Source organism: Ornithodoros turicata, chromosome 4 (genome assembly GCF_037126465.1).
Source record: "Ornithodoros turicata isolate Travis chromosome 4, ASM3712646v1, whole genome shotgun sequence".
Taxonomy (NCBI): domain Eukaryota; kingdom Metazoa; phylum Arthropoda; class Arachnida; order Ixodida; family Argasidae; genus Ornithodoros; species Ornithodoros turicata.
Window position 1 is genome coordinate 21569367 of NC_088204.1, and position 20109 is coordinate 21589475.

The window sequence follows — 20109 nt, forward strand, 5'->3', positions numbered from 1 at the left end:
ACCAACAAGGCTGTAAACTTTTGTGAAGATGCGAAAGTGATGGTTGGCAGCATATGACATGGGAACCTCCTTCTTTCCTCACGTGACACTGACCAGTAGGCGAAGTGGGACTGTCTGCAGCATACATTAGGCAAAATGCAGTTCGAAGTCGATGAACCTGCTAAGGGATGAAGAGATAATCCGCTAAAAAGCATTAGGCGAAATGGGAAGACACGGACGTCAAGGTACCTTGAAAGTAACGAGTACTTTTAAGAGTAGTTAATACCAAGAGTATTTAATTTAGTAATTAATCTTATACTTTTCGAGGCTGGACATTTGGTACTCGGTTAGTTTTTTTGCCCGGTGCTCAGTAACATCTTTGTACCTTGCACAAGCCTGAGTGAAAATCTGAACACTACTGTGCTACCATATCCCATAGCGTTCTGACATATCCTTGCACACAAGTATTTCCATATCAGCATCCTTCTTCCAAATGAAACTGATCCTTTGCACTGGCATCCTCATTTCTTCACCCCTTTTTGTGGCACTACCCCTGATGACCTCCATCACCATGTTCACCACTGCCACAGCTCAATCTATAGTCTCCCAGGGAGAATGAGAATGCCTGGAATAGGTCAATACCAAATACAATGTGTGCACTAGTTGTGAAGTAGAGTGCGCTACAGAAGGCTGTGCACCTCTGTAGCTTCTTTCTCTGAGTAGTTAGACATTATTCCTATCATAGACACAAACACGACCTACGTTTACCTAGATGACCTAGATTTGTTGAACTGAGGGACAGTTCCCACACTTTTGCTTTTTCATAAGCTATTCCTCTCATCCAACACTTCCCTGATGTATATCGTTCCAGCCCATTCAATCTTGCACTTCCATTGAAGGCATTAACATTTGCAAATTCCCTCTGTCTACACAGTGCAACAGAATGGAATCTCCCCTGAACCCATTGCCCCTATTCCTGATGCTCTGGTCAACGTGCTTGTGTACGTTCTTCGTGCATTCTGTGTATTTGCTGGCGTACCAGTCACCTATGTTATAAACAATTTGTTAAAAAATAAACATAATAAACGATTTTATAAATGCAGTGACTCATGGCAATACAGCCAGTATGGTATGGCAGTATGTCAGTACGGCCACCATCTCTTCCAGAAAAGACGTCTACAAAAAATTGCTTTCGGGAACACTTCTAAAATTTTATTGGTCTCTGTACAAAGTAAGAGAAGTTAGTTGATTATGCAATTGCTTATGTTGTGCAAAAATTTCAATCGCCATCTGCCACTTAAAATAAATTCTAAAGCACTTCCGCTGCCATGTCCAGCTTATCCTGAGGCCACTCTGAAGGAAGTACCATGCAGCGAGGTCTCCTCCCACAATTGAAGGTATCATCAAACGCTGGCACGTTGTTGAAGGTGTAATTTACTCTGCAAAAATATGCACATGTTTAGCACACATGCAGGGATAGCATTGTGAGAACTCCAAACATTGTTAGTGTTTGCTACCAGTTTACAAAATGCTAAAACAGCAACAGTATGCAAAGAATGCAATAGCTGGGCACACAAAGAATATTGCTGCAATCTCATTAAAGCACCACCACTGACTAAAAATATGATACTATGTACTGTTAGGAACTTGTTCAAGTGATGGTCACATCCGTTCCAGTCTATTCTGAAACTTCTTGACCCATTCCTTGTTGACCACTGAACGCCGTATCAAAGATTCCATGTGAAATAGCGGAGTAGTTTGACTGCTATTCGATGGAATACATGACAAGAACTGACTCCGGATGTTGAGAGTAAAGGTGTTTTAGGTATGAAAGACATTCCTACCAATCAAGGTTTTACACCAATAGGAACATGGCATTGAGAAAACGGATGCCGTGGCAGATGAAACTCGCTGAAACAAAGATTTTCTACCCTGAGTGCAGCCCCCTCATTCCTCCCATTAGGGAAGGAGGGAGAGAGGGAAGGAGGGAGAGAGGGAGGGAGGTCACACTGATGTTTTTGCCACTGGATCCTCCGCAGCTGCGGAAGCAGCTCCGACCTTTTAAACTCTTATTTAAAAAATCAAACACTTTTCGGACGAAAAAATTTGGTGCCAAGTAGATTGCTGGTCGATGCCAAACAGTGATATCTGTTTCATATATGGGTTTCCGGATGCAACCGTGCCTTTAAAGGAGTACAGAGGGCCATCCAAAAAATTTTTCAGTTGAAAGTGTCTGTGTGCCAATTTACTGAGTAGCATGAAAGGTTTTGATGTGTGCAGTTTGTTTACCAGAAAAAAAAAAAAAAAAGAAAGAAGAAAAATGAAGAATGAATGACTTCTGTGCTGGCTTTAAGCACAGAATGAAGGGAAACGACGCGTATCAGCCGAGCGGAAGTTGTTCGCCAGAATCAAAGCGCTCAAGCTGCCACCTACAACTTACTCTGTCGTTGATCCTACAATATTAATTTTATTTCCATATTATAAATCGGCCCACTATCAATGCCGTTAGTCAACATTACACGCGTCCAGGAAGTTTCAAAAGAACCTGTAAAACTACACTGTTTCGGGTTCTCAGAGAACAGGTGATGTCATCACGGGTGGTGTCTCCTAGCAAGAGTGGCATATTTGCTTTCCATGCCATGTTGGAAGACTGCCATGAACTGTAGCGAGAAGGAAACCGAGAGGCAGAGTTGGCAGATTATGCACCCTACAATGTCATGCAGAGAACGCAGCTCACATAAAGACAGTAAGGTTCATGTATGAAAAAGGTGAATGCTCCTCGAAGTTTTAGCAAAAACAAGGAAAAGTACATGTTGCAAACAAACAGCACTCAGCAACAACAGTGCATCAATGTCAAAATTATTTTCGATTGGTTGTAAAATTAAGTTTGGCAATATTCGTCACAACTGTGAATGATCAGCATGACTTGGCAGAGCCTGGTATGAGCTTTCTTTGATGAAGGCACTGTACTGGTGTAGTACTACTCCTGTGGAAGCCCAGCACACTTCCTTGGTTGTGGGTTGAGTACCACTTGAACTTGGGCCGTGCTTTTGACTCTTTGGCAGAGACAATACCAAAGAGCAAGATGTGTGGCATTGGGGTCAAGTGAGTTCGCACTCCTTACTCCTCCTCCGAGTTGTATGCATGGATGTTGCATGCATGCGCCCTGCACAGTTGCTGCGAGTGTGACCATGTACAAAGCAACGTGTTTGTGTTATTGCAGTAAGGCTAATCTAAACTGAATAACCCTGGTCTCATTCGCCCGGTGCAAATATCACAAGTGCTAAATTTTGACGAAAATGAAGCTGGGTCATGTGAGGGTCAAGCGAAAGTCTCATCGGCTCAGTAGAGTTTGTTCACTGAAAAAATGTATTCTATGTTAAAGAGGCACTAAATACCTCACCAAACATTCTCTGATTATCATGCTTCATGAACATAAGTCACAACATCTAAAAGTCATTTCTTTAGTTCTACTGAGCATATTTACCCAGAGACAATGCTATTCAAACAGCATAATCTGCACGACTCTCCCCTTCCTCCTCGAAACTGAGCTATGTCATGAAGTTTCTACGCATAGCAATGCTGCATTCCAGGCCTCGAAGACCGGTAACGTTTCAGACTCCCAGCCAATGACGGGTGCTGCCGAGAACCAAGGTGCGGCACGCAATCTGTTCCGGTTGTGGGAACATCGCAGTGACTTTGAGAAGAGGTGCAGTGCCAAAAACAGTGTGCACTTAAAGTAGATCACTGCAGAATTCTGGTACGGTACTATCCTAAGGGCTTTCAGCGGAAAGTATTTTCAAATTTACCTCCCTTCCTGACACTGCAATAAATTTATGTAACAGGCGTCCCGCATTTTGACTGTTGACAGGGTGAGACATAAAAATGTGTTGCTATTGTGCACAAATAATTGCGGGGTGGAGCACGACTGGGCAGTGAACATTTTGTCGGTATGGAGACATTATGCACCCCCCTATTTTGCACCCACAGTTTTTGGAAAACATTTACAGTCAGCAATGCAGCACGGTGCAACAAAAGAAGATACACCTTGTATACCTGTCTAGTGCCCCATTTAGTGTTACCGTATTTGCATCTTTAATGCCCAGCTCATCATTAATGTCAGCTGAGTAGCAGATTGGTTGGCAACTTGGCATTGGCATACCACCACGTCAGCAATCAACGTCAGTTACCTTAGGCTGCTCAAGGCAAAGATGTCGTACTCGTATCTGGGTCGTGAACCTGCAATGAATCTCTCGCAGAACATCTGAAAAATGGCAATGTTATTACACAACGTAAGTGAAAGTCACATAAACATCTTTTAACGCTAGACACTCCCAGCAATGTAGCTCATCCAGCTTTTGGGATGTTTGAAAAGTTCAGCATTATTTTTGGCACCATAGAGAGATAACCATTGCACTACAACAGCAGCATGCCTATTTCAAAGTGAAAGAGATGCTTTTAAAAAGAACTGAGACAAATGCAAATGACATTTCAGCTGGGACAGAGTGTCTTGAAAACTTTTTCTCTCAGTGTGGAACAGCACAAAATAGCAGAAACCTATCACACATTAAATGATAGGTAGGATACCCCATATCAGTGAACCAGATCTAATCGATGCATTTGTCCCTCAAAACAGCATTAAATCACACTCTTATCAGGAAAATACCGGAAATGACGGAAATGAAAGGCTTGCATTCAGTGTCCGGGTGAATGTGTAACACGGACATAAAATGTTCGGGAATTGGCAAAGTCGTAGTAAAAAGCCTGACCAAAGACTGACTGATAGCTAAAATGAGCAATCAAAGCTACATTGATCCACATGAATGTACTGTAGAGAGTCTATTATTAGAAGCCTCTGTGCCCAGTGCTCAGCTTTCAAGACTCAAGAATTTGATACGGTCCTTCGCAATCCCATTCGTCCCAGCCGGCCAATCAGGGGACTTCCTGCTTGTCTCACCTTTCAGCGTGACCGGGCTGCCATAGACTTCTACCGGTTTTCCGCCTGGTGTCCAGTTATTTGTAGTCCAAGATAACTAACGCAACGTTTGGTTATTGTATTGATTCAAATGTCTATGTCCACAAAACCCACTGCGTTGCATTTGCAGTCCCCTTCCCCGGTGTTGGCTGATGGAAAAGGTGGTAACCAGAGTCCAAGTTCAAAACTAAACATTACTGGGCAGGTAGAAATCCAGGAAACCGGTATGAAGGGAGTTTCCTCAGGACAGAGCTGCCAATATTTCAACTGTTCTTATTCTGGGCAAAAAAGGAACTGTCTCTGTCCGAAATATCGGCAGCTCTCATCCTGAGGCAATTCCCTCCATAAAGATTACCGGGACACTACAAAAAAAAAAAAAAAAAAAGAAAAGGATAAAGAATACTGGGATGCTGTTCATTTGCCATCCGAATTACTGATCCTATAGTATTTCAAACAACTGTTGTTCTGGGCAACGTCCTCACCATTAGCAAGGTACTTAAAGGGTCGTGGATGATGCGTTAAGAGTTCATAGGTATTGTGGGTCAACAGCTCTCTGGATAGTAAAAATGCACCCAGTATTTTACGCCAGAGGTGAACAAACTGCATCCATAAGGAACATTGTTGGTTGGGGCGTGGAAGGGGATTATGTGAATGAATGCATCTTTACACCAGATAGAAATACATAATTCACAATGAAGACTACGAACGAGATGAATTATAACAACAAGCGGACAAACATTCCAACAGATAAGGAGGTTAGTGGTTACGTTAGGAAGTTTGCGAAACATGCAAGTGTGTGTGTGCGTGTGTGACATGCAATAAAGACAGTAGTGGCCATGCAAATCTTAACAGCATTGATAGATGATGAAAGGGAGAGAAATAAGGGAGAAAGGGAATACTGAAGGAAAGGTCTGGAGGTGTTTTATTTGTGAAGCGTTTCTAGGTTGCCTCGTGACTTGTTAATATTAAGCGGGTGAATAGTATTGAACATTTGTATGAGATAAGACTCCCTGTCACGTCTGTTGCGAGTGGGTTTGAACCTGGCTGCTAGTTTCTATTGCGTATATTTTAATGTTGTCGAAATTGTGACCAGGGACACTAAGTGCTTGGCACCTGCTTTGAGGACTTCGCTGGAGGTGTCAGTTCGGTAGCTGGTGAGGCACTTGTTCATTTGTTGGTTGGTTTCTCCAACGTATTGCGCTGAAAAGTTTTTTTCATTCAATGCAGTACATTGGAGCGTGCCTCCATGTTTGCAGTGCAGGAGATTGCATGGGCACGTTCCATCGTACTGGGTGTTGTTTTTGCCGATTTTGGCGTTGACCAAGAAGTGTGCTAGATTTTTTTGCGTGTCGGTATACCATCTGTGTGGGGTGGGTATGTACTCCCTTAAAGGGGCCCTAAAACGAAAAAACACCTTGCTCTCAAATGAAAGTCAGTCTCTCGGTTAGTATAATGCAGGTAAAATTAGTTCACACAGTGCTACCATTTAGAAGAAAAATGCAGAATGAAAAGAAAAAACAAAAAACAACAGAGCAGTCTTTGGCGGTAACGAATGGGATCCCCGGAGGCAAAGACTGGCGGCGTCCAATGAGGACTAACGTGTCCTGTTTATTCCAAAAAAGAACAACATGCTAACATCATCTTCGTTTTCTACACGAGCCACACGGCTTGCATGCCACTACAAACCAAATACGTAAAAACAACGAAGTTGCTCCAGTGCAGCTCTCGGTCTTGCATGGTTTCACAACATCCTCCCCCGCGGTGAGTGCTATGCTCACAAGTTTAAATAATCTCTAAGGGACAAAGGAGCTGTACAGGTCGCCGTAAGAACGTCCGGTCAGGTAGTCTTACTACACACGCTCTTCACTACACCGTCGCTGCCCGTTATCAAAGAATGTACACGGCAGATATGCCATCTATGCCTAGGTAACTTGTCCTCAACAAGTAGCACTAGGTCACCAATGTCTAGAGTCACCGGAGTCTCACGTCTCATGGTGTGATTGGGGCGTAACTGTAACACATAGTCCTTTCGTCATCGGCTCCAGAAAGAATCTAGAAGTTGCTCCCACTGACGATAACGACTAGTCAAGGTGTCCCTGTCTGAGGTAGATGATGTAGCGACCTTCCCTGGTAACGCGGTCAATCTTTTTCCCACGAGGAAATGCGATGGAGTTAGCACCTTCTGGCGCAGCGTAAAGAAAAGTGAGGGGACATGAATTTAGGACGGCTTCGATTTCGGTTAACACCGTAGTCAGTTCATCGTGTATCAAGAGAGTCTTTCCTAACAGTCTATGGAGAATGGTTTTGACTGAACGGACCATTTGCTCCCAGAAGCCGCCCCACCACGCAGCTCGTTCGACGATGAATTTCCACTGGATGCCCCTCTGAGAAAAATAGTCGAGAGTGTCAGGTCCGCGTAATGCTTTCCAGAGACTTGTTAGATCTTTGGAAGCCCGTTTAAAGGTAAGCACGTTGTCGGAGTAGACAACTTTGCATACCCCTCTTCTGGATACAAATCTTCGGAAAGCCAGGAGAAATTGGTTTGTCGTGTCACCACGCACGTAAATAACGCAATGTAACACTTTTGAGACCTCTTGTCTCTTGTCAGGCGTTTTGTATAAAAGTGGTCCAGTGAAATCAATTCCAATTACCTCGAATGGATGAGATCTGGTTATTCTCTCCGGTGGGAGTGGAGCTGTCGCTTGGACTACTGGTTGTGCACAATGTCGTTTGCACCACTGACAGTTGTGCAACGCCCTCTTCACTGCTTGTCGGCCTTGGAGGATCCAGTATGACTCCCTTAGGTCAACCAAAGTGTCACGAACTCCTGAGTGTAGCAAGCGCTGATGAGTTCGTGTAATTAACAGTCCTGTATAAGTGTGATGTTTGGGTAGAATAACCGGGTGCGTTACTTCTTCATTTTCTTCACTGCGTTGCAGCCATCCTTTAACACGCAGAAGCCCAGGCTTCATCCAAAAAGAAGTGAAAATCTCTCAGCTTTGAAGTTGGTTTGAGTGGTTGTGATGAAGAAATTGCTCGAAGTTCATCGGGAAACGATTCCGCTTGTAGTTGTATCCAGTAGTTTTCTGCTCGCTCAATTTCCGATGCTGTGAGAGCGCCCGTTATTTTGTTTTCCACTTGACTCGAGTTGGAGAAAAATCTATAAATCCATGCCGTAGTCCAGATAACCTTGTTCAGGGAAGAGAAGTTTGCCAGTTCCAGAACGGGACAGGTTGACACTGATGGAGCTGACAGCACGACAATTTCTTTAACTTCCCCGTCTTCGAATCCTATCAATTCCATGTGTCGTGGCCAGTAAGCCTTGACCTCATGCAGCCACGGCAGCCCTTCCCACCAATTGGCTCGATTTTGGAGAGAGTCGATCGAAATTCCCCGTGTCAGGAGATCAGCCGGATTGTCTTTACCAGGGCACTGTCGCCAGTCCGATGGGTTCGTGCGGTTCTGTATCTCTGTGGTCCTGTTGGCAACAAAGGGCTTGTACCGATGCATGTCACCCTTGATCCAGCTGATGACAATCATTGAATCCGTCCACAATGTAATCGACAGGTTGGTACCAAAGCTCTTGGTAATGTAGTACAAAGTCGTGCTCCCAGTAATGCCCCCAGCAGTTCCAGGCGTGGGAGCGAAACCGTCTTCAAAAGGGCAACTATAGACTTTGCCACGACTAAACGAACTGTGCACAGGCTGCTTTCCTGTATTGTTCTGACGTAGATGACGGCTCCGTAAGCTTGCGGGCTACCGTCGCAGAATACATGAAGCGTTTGTTTAAGGAAGCAGGAGACGTCCGTAAGGATCGGTGGCAAACCATTTAATGATAGTAATGGCGGAAGAGAAGATCGAGGGCGGAAGCTCACGAGCTCCCGTGTCCCTGCAATCCTGTCGTCTTCCTTAACACTCCCCGGCGCGGAAGTACAAGTCAATCAGCTTCCAATTTGTAGAGAAGTTGTACTGGCCGGCTTACAGTTTTCCCTCCTGGCAAGTTGATTCTACAGGATCTAACCCTTCCATCTGGGCTCTGTGTTACGTGACTCACACGTCCTAGAGGCCACGATGTTCGCGGCCTTGACTCTGCAGCAATGAGTACTAGGTCCCCGACGGCGACGCTGTGTGATGGTACGGGCTTGCAGACGTTGGCCGATCTCAGGAGGAGGATGTACGTTTTAACCCACTTCTTCCAGCATTGACGAGTCAATTCTTCCCTATACATCCACCGGCGTCTCAACTGTTGCGCTGTAGATGTTGTTCCTGCTTCGGGTTCGCGACACGGAAGCGCAGTGAGCCTTTGCCCAATCAGAAAGTGTGACGGCGTGACGGCAGAAAGGTCGTCTGGATCTTCGGACAGATACGTCAGAGGCCGAGAGTTCATCACCGCCTCCACCTCTGTGAGAACGGTAGAGAGTTCTTCGTAGCGGAGGGCGCTTCGACCCAGGACTGTACGCAGGCAGGTTTTGGTACTGCGAATCAGGCGTTCCCAAAACCCACCCCACCATGCTCCTCGCTCCACTATGAATTTCCAGGTGATCCGTCGTGCAGTCAGGAATACGTTTACCTGAGCGTTTTGTGACAACCAGGCAGGGGTGAGTTCGCGACTGGCTCGCTTGAATGTCCGAAAATTGTCTGAATATATAGTGGCGGGTACGCCCCGTCTTGATACAAACCTTCTAAGAGCCAGTAGGAAATCCTCGGTAGTCATAGACTTCGTCAGCTCTAGGTGAACAGCCCTAGTGACGGCACAGGTAAAAATCAGGATGTAGCACTTTCTTCCGCCGCCTTTTGAACACTTGTAGTACAGTGGACCCGCAAAATCGGTGCCTGTCACTTCAAATGGTGCGGACTGTGACAAGCGGTCTCGTGGTAGCGGAGCGGTAACTTCTGTGCACGCCTGAACCTTTGCTCGTCGGCAAGTGCAACATCCATTTAGGATCCTCTTCACAGCCTGACGACCACGGAGAACCCAGTACTCTTCCCGAAGCGCGGCGAGTGTCTCCTGAACTCCAGCATGCAGAAGCCTGACATGAGCCCGGAAAACTAAAAGAGCGGTGAACGGGTGGTCAGCGGGAATGACGATGGGATGCCTCTGAGTTTCTTCAAAATCGCTGTACTGAAGGCGGCCCGTCAAACGGAGAACACCATCGTCATCATGGAAGACAGACACATTTTGTAAGGACTTGTGCACCGCGGGATGAGAACCGAAATTTTGACGCTGTGCCGCTGTGACCCAGTACGTTTCCGCTGCAACTACCTCGGCGGCCGTCAAAGGTCCCCTCCTTTCGGCTGTGGTATGCCTACAGTTGTGCAGAAATCTTGACACCCAAGCGGTAACTCTCAGCAGCCGGTGGAGCGAACTGTATTTGGCAACATCCATTAGGGTAGTAGTAGCCAAGATGGGTACGCAGCACGCCGTCTGGGCCTTTGTTTCGTTTCGTACCTCGACGCAGGGTTCATCCGGAGTACGCCACGCTGGAGGCCAAGACTCTTGATCCATAAGCCACGAGGGCCCCTGCCACCATGCACTGTTGTTCAGCAATTGGAGGCATGAAGTGCCTCTCGTGAGAAGATCCGCGGGATTTTCTTTGCCGGGGCAGTGACGCCACTGACTAGGCTCCGTACCAGCCCGTATCTCCGACACCCGGTTCTGTACAAAAGGTTTCCAGTCGTTCGTCGATCCGTAAATCCAGTAGAGTGCTATCTCAGAGTCCGTCCATAACACCGTGGGTACGGTGGACAGAGATAACGTCGTCTGTAAGAATCTCATAAGCCTGGTCGCGATGACGGCACCCATTAACTCGAGTCTCGGTAAGGAGACAGTTTTGACCGGGGCCACCCGAGACTTTGCCAAAAGAAGATCCGCACTGTAATGACCGTCCCTGTCGAGCGTCACCAGGTATGCGGCCGCACCGTATGCTCGCGGACTCGCGTCGCAAAACATATGCAGCGCGATGCTGCCCTCCGACATCTTCCCGCCGAGCCGCCGTGGTAACGAGACGCGAGACAATAAAGGCACCTGCTGGCACCAAGACGACCACACTCCCATCAGGTCTTCTGGTAGTTCTTCGTCCCAACTCATCTTGGAGAGCCAAATCCGTTGTAGCAAAATCTTGGCTGTCAACACGAAAGGCGCCACATAGCCCAAGGGATCATAAATGCGAGCCACTGCTTGCAGTACATACCGTTTGGTATTCGACCGTTGCTCCAGGAACTCCGATATTGACTTCAACGGATACCGAATTTCATCTGTCTCGATATCCCAAACGATTCTTAGGACCTTCCTTAGTGGCGACGTGGTCGAACTTCCTGTCCCATCGGCGTCAAAGGTAGCCCGGAGATGAGCATCATTGCTCGTCCACTTAACCAGTTTCATGCCCGCGTCGCGGAAGATTTGCCGCGACTCGTGGTAAACAGTAAGTGCCTCTTCCGGCGATGGCATACCAACAACGAGGTCGTCCACATAGAAATGGCTGGAAAGTAAGGACGCCGTGCGTGGGTATGTCTCTTCTGCTGCTCTCAGGTGGTGACGTATAGTGGCAGCGAGAAGAAAGGGACTGGACTTGGCTCCAAAAGGCACTCGTGTCATGCGCCAGATTTCTACTGGGGGCAACGGTTCGCCTGCTCGTGGCGTCGTGGCATACCACAGAAAACGCAAACAATCTCGGTCAGCACTGTCCAGCACGATCTGTAAAAACGCCTTCTCTATATCCGCTGTGAGAGCCACATGATAAGATCGAAACCGCAACAGCAATTGCAGAACGTCAGGGTTAAGGTTAGGGCCGGCGTGAAGAGCTTCGTTGAGAGAGAGAGAACCGTGAGCCTTCGACGAGGCGTCAAACACAATTCGAACCTTTGTTGTCTCGCGGTCCCTTCGGATGACTGCGTGGTGCGGCATATAATACAGAGGCCCGGCCACCAACTCTGGTTGTAGGACCCGTTCAGCGTGTTGAAGACGCAAATACTGACGTATGGTGGAATCATATTCTTCCAGCAACGTTTGGTCTCTCCGTAATCTTTTGATGGTACTATCCAGCCTCTGGACCGCCAGCTTCTTGTTGTCACCCAATGCTTCAGGCGCTTCCGACTTCCAAGGCAAGCGCACGGTGTAACGACCGTTTAACAACTGCGCTGTGGACCGGAACTTGCGCAGGACAGTGTCACCGTCGGAGTCGGACTGGTGGCGATCAGTTATGCCCAAATGCTCTAACTCCCAAAAGGCGGAGAGTTGCTGGTCGATGACGTTGGTATCTTCCTGGTGCACCTCAACATGGAGAACATGAACCGACGGGATGTGACAGTGACCACCGCTGGCATTCCTGCCTGAGCCTTGAATCGTCCACCCAAACAGAGTTTCAACAGCCACCAGGTAATCGGATAAACGGGCGGTTGCTCCAGTCACAACTCCCCAATAAAAGTCCGCTCCAATCAATAATGAAATATCGGTGGGAGATGAGGGCTCGTCAGCAAGCTGTAGACCCATATTCTTGACGTGTTGCGCTGAATGCGAATCGAGAACAGGCAATCCATCGGAGCAGATGTCGGGGTATTCAACCGCCTCGATTGCCATACATGACGCCGAAAATTGGCTGCGCAAGAGAACCCGCACGCATCGATACTTCGTGCAGCTTGACGCAGTGTTTCCAAGGGCCCCAACATGCAAATCTTCGGATCGAAGCAGTGTACATCCGAGCTTCGTCGACACATCCTGTCGAATAAAACTGCGTTGGCTGCCGCCATCCAGAAGTATGCGTGCGAGACTTCTCCGGCCATCAGTTCCTTCAATCCACACCTTGGCTGTTTGCAGAAGGACCGCCGCGCCTGGCAAAACGGCAGAGGATGACGAAAGAGATGTCACAACAGTTCCCGTAGACGCATGCACCGTCGACGGCTCTTGTGCTGTAGACTGAGACGACTGCGGGGACTGCTCAGTGCTGGACGAGTTGACTCCGGGGCACAGCTGAGTAAGATGACGTCTATGGCAGCGATCACACTGCAAGACCCGCCTTACCCTGCAATCCTTCGATATGTGCGACCGTCGTCCGCAAAGGAAACACCTGCCCTCCCGGCGCAGGATCAGTCGTACTTCCTCAGGGCTCAAACCAGCAGTGCATCCCTCCAATCGATGCTGACCGGACTTGCAAAGCACACACGTAGGAGTGCTTGGGGCAGCCACTGCAGATGCTGGATCTGAGACAGACGACGCGGTTGCTGTCAGCGAAGATGCAGAGGCTGGGGTCGGCTCCCTACGCTTGGGAACGTCATCTGCCTCCCTTCGGGCTCGTTCCCGACATTCAATCTCATTCTCCAGGAAATCTAGTAGGGATGATAAAGAGTCGCCGTTGGTGTCCTTGCCTTTGTCCTTGGTTCGGTAGAAGTCCATTTCGAGGTCTCTAGGAATCTTCTTCAAGATGACCTGCCGAAGCGGAATTGCGTATTGTGCTGTCGTAACATTTAGGCTCTCCAGGTTCCTGATGCGCACTGTAACAGTCTCGTGGAGCTCACGCAACCCCTTTACGTCGGTGCTGGACCGAACAGTCCTGAGCTCGAAAAGGCGCCCCATGTTTTCGGTCACAAGAAGGTCGTCCTTCCCAAATCGCTTCTGAAGTATGTCCACGGCAGTCGTGTAGTTCTCATCGCTAATTGAGAGACCTTCAATGGCACGGGCTGCTGGCCCAGAAACGAGAGAAACCAGGTACTTCAGCTTGTTGACATCAGTGAGACGTTCGTTTTCATGAATACTCGCACGGAACTGGTCCCAGAACCCCTGCCATTTAGATAGGTCGCCGCTAAAGGTGTCGATCCGCAGCTTCGGTAGAGTGACTCCGGTAGAGTGACTCCGATCTCCTGAGGAGGATCGTCGAGGTCCCGTAGCATTAACGCCGTCACTTGCGGGAGCCAAAGATCGGGATGCGGTCGTGGAGTCTAGTGCGGAACACACTTGGAACTTGATCGCAGTGACTGACTCGAGGTATTGATCGCAGGAATTACACTCGCTCTCTATCAATTCCTCCGGTATGAGACCCTGAACCTCCCGGTCCTTTTCTTTCAAGGTAGCCCACTTCGTTTCCAGAACCGTCAAGGTTTGCTTCAGTTGCTCTCTGGGAAGAGGGGTCGTAGTCAAAAGAGTCTTCAGATCGTTCACCGTTCGGGTTATCGACGACCTGGCCTGACTTCGAAATTTCCTTATGCGATCAAGATCCTCCATTTCCTTACCAGCGATGAGAGTCGGTGCGTCCTTATAGCCTCCTCAATGCTTCCTAGTCGTAAGTTGACCCAGCGAGTCCCGGGTTTCGGCACCAGTGTTTAAGGAAGCAGGAGACGTCCGTAAGGATCGGTGGCAAACCATTTAATGATAGTAATGGCGGAAGAGAAGATCGAGGGCGGAAGCTCACGAGCTCCCGTGTCCCTGCAATCCTGTCGTCTTCCTTAACAGCGTTTGTTGTCGGACTGGCCCCGTGCACTTATTCCTCTGGGAATGCACAAATCGTTGGCTTTGGGAAGCTCGCGACACCAAGTGTGCCAGTCTTCAAGTATGTCAGGTGGGAGAACTTCGTCCCAACGTATTCCCTTCTGCCAAAGTCGCTGGAACATGACCTTCGCTGTGATAACAGACGGTGCTAGAAATCCGAGTGGATCGAAGACCCGCGCTGTGGCCTGAAGTACTGTTCGTTTGGTATCATGCGCGGTGTGTAAGAATTCCAGCACAGATTTCAAAGATATCCTTAGAGCGTCTGAGTCAGTGTCCCAAATAACACCCAGTACCTTCATCTCGGTCCGTTAGAGTCGTCCCATTATATAGGTCCCGAAACATTCCACGTAACAGTTCATCATGTGTTCTTCATTTCCGAAGTCGCATGCCGCAGTCTTCAAGAATGTCAACTGATTCTTTCCGAAGACGTTTCGCCTCTTGAACTGTGCTGACACTGGTTGCCAGATCGTCGACGTACAGGACGTACTCTCGTACAGGAGCTTGCAGGTGTCCGGTAACTTATCGGACATCCTCCGGAAGTGATAGCGAATGGTTGCGTCGAGAAAAAATGAGCTACAAACCGCCCCGAATGGCACCCGAGTCATCCTTAGAACTTCGGTCGCGGGAAGAGGTTGTCCTATCTTTGGTGTTGTCACGTACCACAAAAACCGCAACGCGTCACGATCCCGTTCAGCTAAGCTGATTTGCAAGAAAGCCTTTTCAATGTCGGCGACCAGAGCCACAGCTTCGCTACGGAACTTTATCAAAAGGTGTAGAATCTCTGGGTTAGAGTTTGGTCCCACGTGAACGACATTATTAAGGGAAGGCTCGCCAGAGGCACTAGATGATGCATCGAATACAACTCTTATTTTCATTGTATCTCTATCTCGCTTAATCACGGCTCAGTGTGGCATGTAGTAGTGTGTATTCTCCGCTGCTTCCTCCAGTGGGGCTACGTCAGCATGACCGTTTTGTCGGTAGAGACGAATGGCGTCGTCGTATTCTTCCATAGCCAGCTGATCTTTCATTAGACGATTTGTCAGTGATCGGAGTCTTGTGCTTGCCACTTGTAGGTTCGAAGGTAATTCCGCCTTTTTCTCAGGCCATGGAAGACCGACTTCATACCATTTGTCTTTAATTTCGATGGTTGCGTTGAATTGCTCCAGGACTCCGTTATTCTCTTCGTAGCACTCATTTGTAGATAAACCAATGTGTTCAAGCGCCCAGAAGCTTCGGAGCTGCGAAGAAACATCGTTTTCATTGTTGTACACAGTCAGTCTGAATATGCCTACGCTGGCGCAAAGGTTGCCTGATATCTCTGACGGTCCCTGAAGAGTCCAGCCGAAGACTGTTGACCGCGAAGAGGTTGTCATCAATTCGTTGCGATTCGCCAGTCACAATACTCCAGTACAGGTCTCAACCAACCAGGATCTGGATGTCGTCGCTGCTGCGTACGTCAAACATGACAAGGTCGGCCACTGGCATCCCTTTCTCGTGTAGCGCTGTGATCAGTTTACTGTCGGGGTCGTGCATTAGGTTTGCGGAAAATTCGGGTATCTCCAAAGCTTCTACAGATAGCTCTCTAAGACTGACATAATCGCCTGCATCGGCAACCGTCGGTAGATTGAGTAAATGATTCAGATGCTGGTCGACAATCTGCTGTCGCTGGTTCAAGCGTTGGTTAAGGATCTCAATTGCGGCATCATAATTCTCGTTCGTCAGAGGAAGTCCGCTTATAGCCGCAGCGGCCTTGCCGGTCAGATAGCTTTGTAGATACTTGAACTTATCTACATTATGAAGAGTTTCAATCTTGTGAATCGTCGACTCAAAACTGGTCCCAAAATGTCATCCAGTTCATTAGCATTGCATGCCACTACAAACCAAATGCGTAAAAACAACGAAGTTGCTGCAGTGCAGCTCTCTGTCTTGCATGGTTTCACAACAGCAGCAGCAGAAGCGTTTGCGTATCTATCGTGGGCCTGTGGATCTGGAACGGGTCCAATTGTAGTGTTCCGTATATGCTCAGCATGATACGCACTGCTGCATTTTTCAATGCAGATTGATTGAATTTGTAGCGGGCCGTGGACAATGACGAAGATGGCCACGCGCCTGAAGCACCTGCCTCAGTTCCACCGGCGCGGCCATGGAGATAGGCCACCGTCATCGCCTCTCCGTGGCATACCATCATCGCCGGTCGGGGCTCATGTAGAGGAAGACCATCGTCCTCTACATTTGGTGACCCGAACAACGAACACCATGTTCGGAGCAATTCGGCTCTTTACTATCCCAAATTCCTGACGACGCCTTCGACGAGCACTACCACAGCGCTCTATACATGGACCCACCGCCAGCAAACCTCGCCATTAACGTACCCGGCGCCTTTCCGTCTGCGGCCTCACCGTCCAGCACGGCCCGCCCACCTCTGCAGCCGTGCAGCATTTCACCATCCGGCTCACGACGACAGCATCACGACTGCCCTTCTCCTGTCGACTGACGCGCCGATGCTCACGTACTGCCCCCCTCCACGGTACCGATTCGGACGACCATGCAACGCTCCAACCGGTCACTGGTCATGCGATCCTCTAACCAACCATCGCTTGACGGATCCCGGGGACCGCCCTGCGCTGTGCACGGACCCCGGCACACTCACTACCCGCCACTTCCCTTCCGCCTCTCGACGCACATTCGCAGCCGGCCGCGACAACAGAGCAAAGTGCTCGCCTGCTGGTTTCGGCAGTCGCGGCCGCCAACGCCACGGCCTGCATTAGCCAGCGTCTCGGCAGTCTTCACGGCAATCCTCACGGGTACGCAGCATCATTTCCTGGGACCCTATGAGCTCACGCTCCCGTGCCGGTTGCGGCACCCCAGGCCACGACTCTCACGCCCAACGATTCGCCCTTCATCTGCCTCGCTCATCGAGGGCTTCACGCAACGGGTATTGTGCCGTCCCACGAATTCGTCCTGTAGTGCACGTCATCCACGGCCGCTCTCGCTCTCTCCCTCCGGTATAGACGTGATTCTTCCATCTTTCTTATCGCCGCTCCGCGTCTGAGGGGAGAGCCCTGTAGCGGGCCGTGGACAATGACGAAGATGGCCACGCGCCTGAAGCACCTGCCTCAGTTCCACCGGCGCGGCCATGGAGATAGGCCACCGTCATCGCCTCTCCGTGGCATACCATCATCGCCGGTCGGGGCTCATGTAGAGGAAGACCATCGTCCTCTACATTTGGTGACCCGAACAACGAACACCATGTTCGGAGCAATTCGGCTCTTTACTATCCCAAATTCCTGACGACGCCTTCGACGAGCACTACCACAGCGCTCTATACATGGACCCACCGCCAGCAAACCTCGCCATTAACGTACCCGGCGCCTTTCCGTCTGCGGCCTCACCGTCCAGCACGGCCCGCCCACCTCTGCAGCCGTGCAGCATTTCACCATCCGGCTCACGACGACAGCATCACGACTGCCCTTCTCCTGTCGACTGACGCGCCGATGCTCACGTACTGCCCCCCTCCACGGTACCGATTCGGACGACCATGCAACGCTCCAACCGGTCATGCGATCCTCTAACCAACCATCGCTTGACGGATCCCGGGGACCGCCCTGCGCTGTGCACGGACCCCGGCACACTCACTACCCGCCACTTCCCTTCCGCCTCTCGACGCACATTCGCAGCCGGCCGCGACAACAGAGCAAAGTGCTCGCCTGCTGGTTTCGGCAGTCGCGGCCGCCAACGCCACGGCCTGCATTAGCCAGCGTCTCGGCAGTCTTCACGGCAATCCTCACGGGTACGCAGCATCATTTCCTGGGACCCTATGAGCTCACGCTCCCGTGCCGGTTGCGGCACCCCAGGCCACGACTCTCACGCCCAACGATTCGCCCTTCATCTGCCTCGCTCATCGAGAGCTTCACGCAACGGGTATTGTGCCGTCCCACGAATTCGTCCTGTAGTGCACGTCATCCACGGCCGCTCTCGCTCTCTCCCTCCGGTATAGACGTGATTCTTCCATCTTTCTTATCGCCGCTCCGCGTCTGAGGGGGGAGCCCTGTAGCGGGCCGTGGACAATGACGAAGATGGCCACGCGCCTGAAGCACCTGCCTCAGTTCCACCGGCGCGGCCATGGAGATAGGCCACCGTCATCGCCTCTCCGTGGCATACCATCATCGCCGGTCGGGGCTCATGTAGAGGAAGACCATCGTCCTCTACATATTGTAGCCCACAACAGTTCTCGCGAGTTCCACCGACAACATTCATCTTATACGTCCTTCGGACAGAGACGCCCATTGGCTTCGCAATGTCCACTATGTTTTTCACCGGGACTGCTCCATGACGCGGAAGACAGCACTGAACATACTGCACATTGCACTGCACTGCACTGCACTGAAAACAGTGATGCATGAGCTGAAACAATGTTCACTGCTTAGTGCTGAAGCAAGAAAAAGAGATAGAATTTCGATTGTAGAACCATAAAGAAATCAAAGTTTTGAACCAAAATAATGTAATTTGAAGTAAACTTGTTTTGTTTTAGTGCCCCTTTAAGGCTGTCGAGGAGGAGTTTATGAGGAGTCTGAGTCGAGGAGCTTATGAGTGATCAAGTTTATTTAACCTTGTCTGGATCTCTTCGGTGTTCAAGAACCTCGTTTCGGTCTGGTGTGAGGTCCTTGCCACTGAATTCGGTTAGAAGGGAGATCTGGGTAGTCCCTCTGAGCAGGTGTGTTGTAGAGTTCGTCAAGAGTTTCTAGAATTAGTTCTACCCTACATGGCTCAAACTGTGCATCCCCGGTCCAGGATAGCTCTGGTTCTTCGTCTAAAATACTACTTACCTCAGCAACGGAGTAGAAGAAAAGCTCATCTGATGACAATGTCGGCGCTACAAAAAGCCTATAATCCTGCTTGGGAACAGCTTTCAGGTAGGCAATTTTTTTAAAATACTGAAAAGGATGTGCGTGCACATTAACACAATAAGAGAACAACAATGACGATGATGTGTCAGTGTTTTGCAGAGCAGCTCTGAGTAAGGTAGTGGTTCTGGCCAAGATGCCTTAAGGTGAACAGTGAACTAAATGAATGACACGTTAAAAAAAGTACTATACGCGAGCGAAATGGTGTTGCAATAAGTAGAAGCTGTTCCTACAGATCCTTAAAATAACCGACGTCGTTTAGAAAAGTGGTGCACATTTCTAAAATGCACAACAGGGTCATCACCCAGCAATAGGGCTTGGTGGAACAATAAAATATTATGAAACAGATTCATTGATGCTGATGTAATGCACATGAAATGATGAAGATTTGGGGTTCAGGGGCATGAAAACTACAGCGGCTATGATGTGCCAAACACATTGACGAGTTTAACTGGATAAAACACCAATTATCAAGGTAAAAGTGGACGATTACTGTAGGATACAGAGTTGCTCGCCTGCTCGATTAGACCTGACCTACTAGATTGTAACGACCATGTCATAGGCACCCTTTCCCAGCGCTGCATTGGGAAGCTAGCAGTGGCGCTACTCATCAGTCCAGTTATTGCTTCCTCAATTTCTGCAATACCTCAGCTTACCTTAGCATTTTGTACAAGCGGAGGGTGTACCACAGGCGATGCTTCTTTATAAAGTTGATTATCATCATCATTCTACATGTTTTCATATGAGCTGTTGCTGTCGTCTGCTAAGCTCAC

At 49.1% G+C, this 20109-nt stretch overlaps 1 protein-coding gene across 1 annotated transcript in view; it reads right to left on the reverse strand.

Moving 5' to 3' along the window:
• Nucleotides 1-1165: 1165 nt before the first annotated feature.
• The window catches only part of LOC135391313 (uncharacterized), a 63087-nt gene continuing 44143 nt past the window's right edge, over nucleotides 1166-20109 (reverse strand). Inside the window, exons 20-22 of the mRNA XM_064621545.1 lie at nucleotides 19259-19366; nucleotides 4170-4243; nucleotides 1166-1418 (exon numbers count right to left, since the gene is read on the reverse strand). Of these exons, the coding sequence (XP_064477615.1) occupies nucleotides 1289-1418; nucleotides 4170-4243; nucleotides 19259-19366 (312 nt within the window). The 3' untranslated portion in view covers nucleotides 1166-1288. The remainder of the gene's footprint in view (nucleotides 1419-4169; nucleotides 4244-19258; nucleotides 19367-20109) is intronic.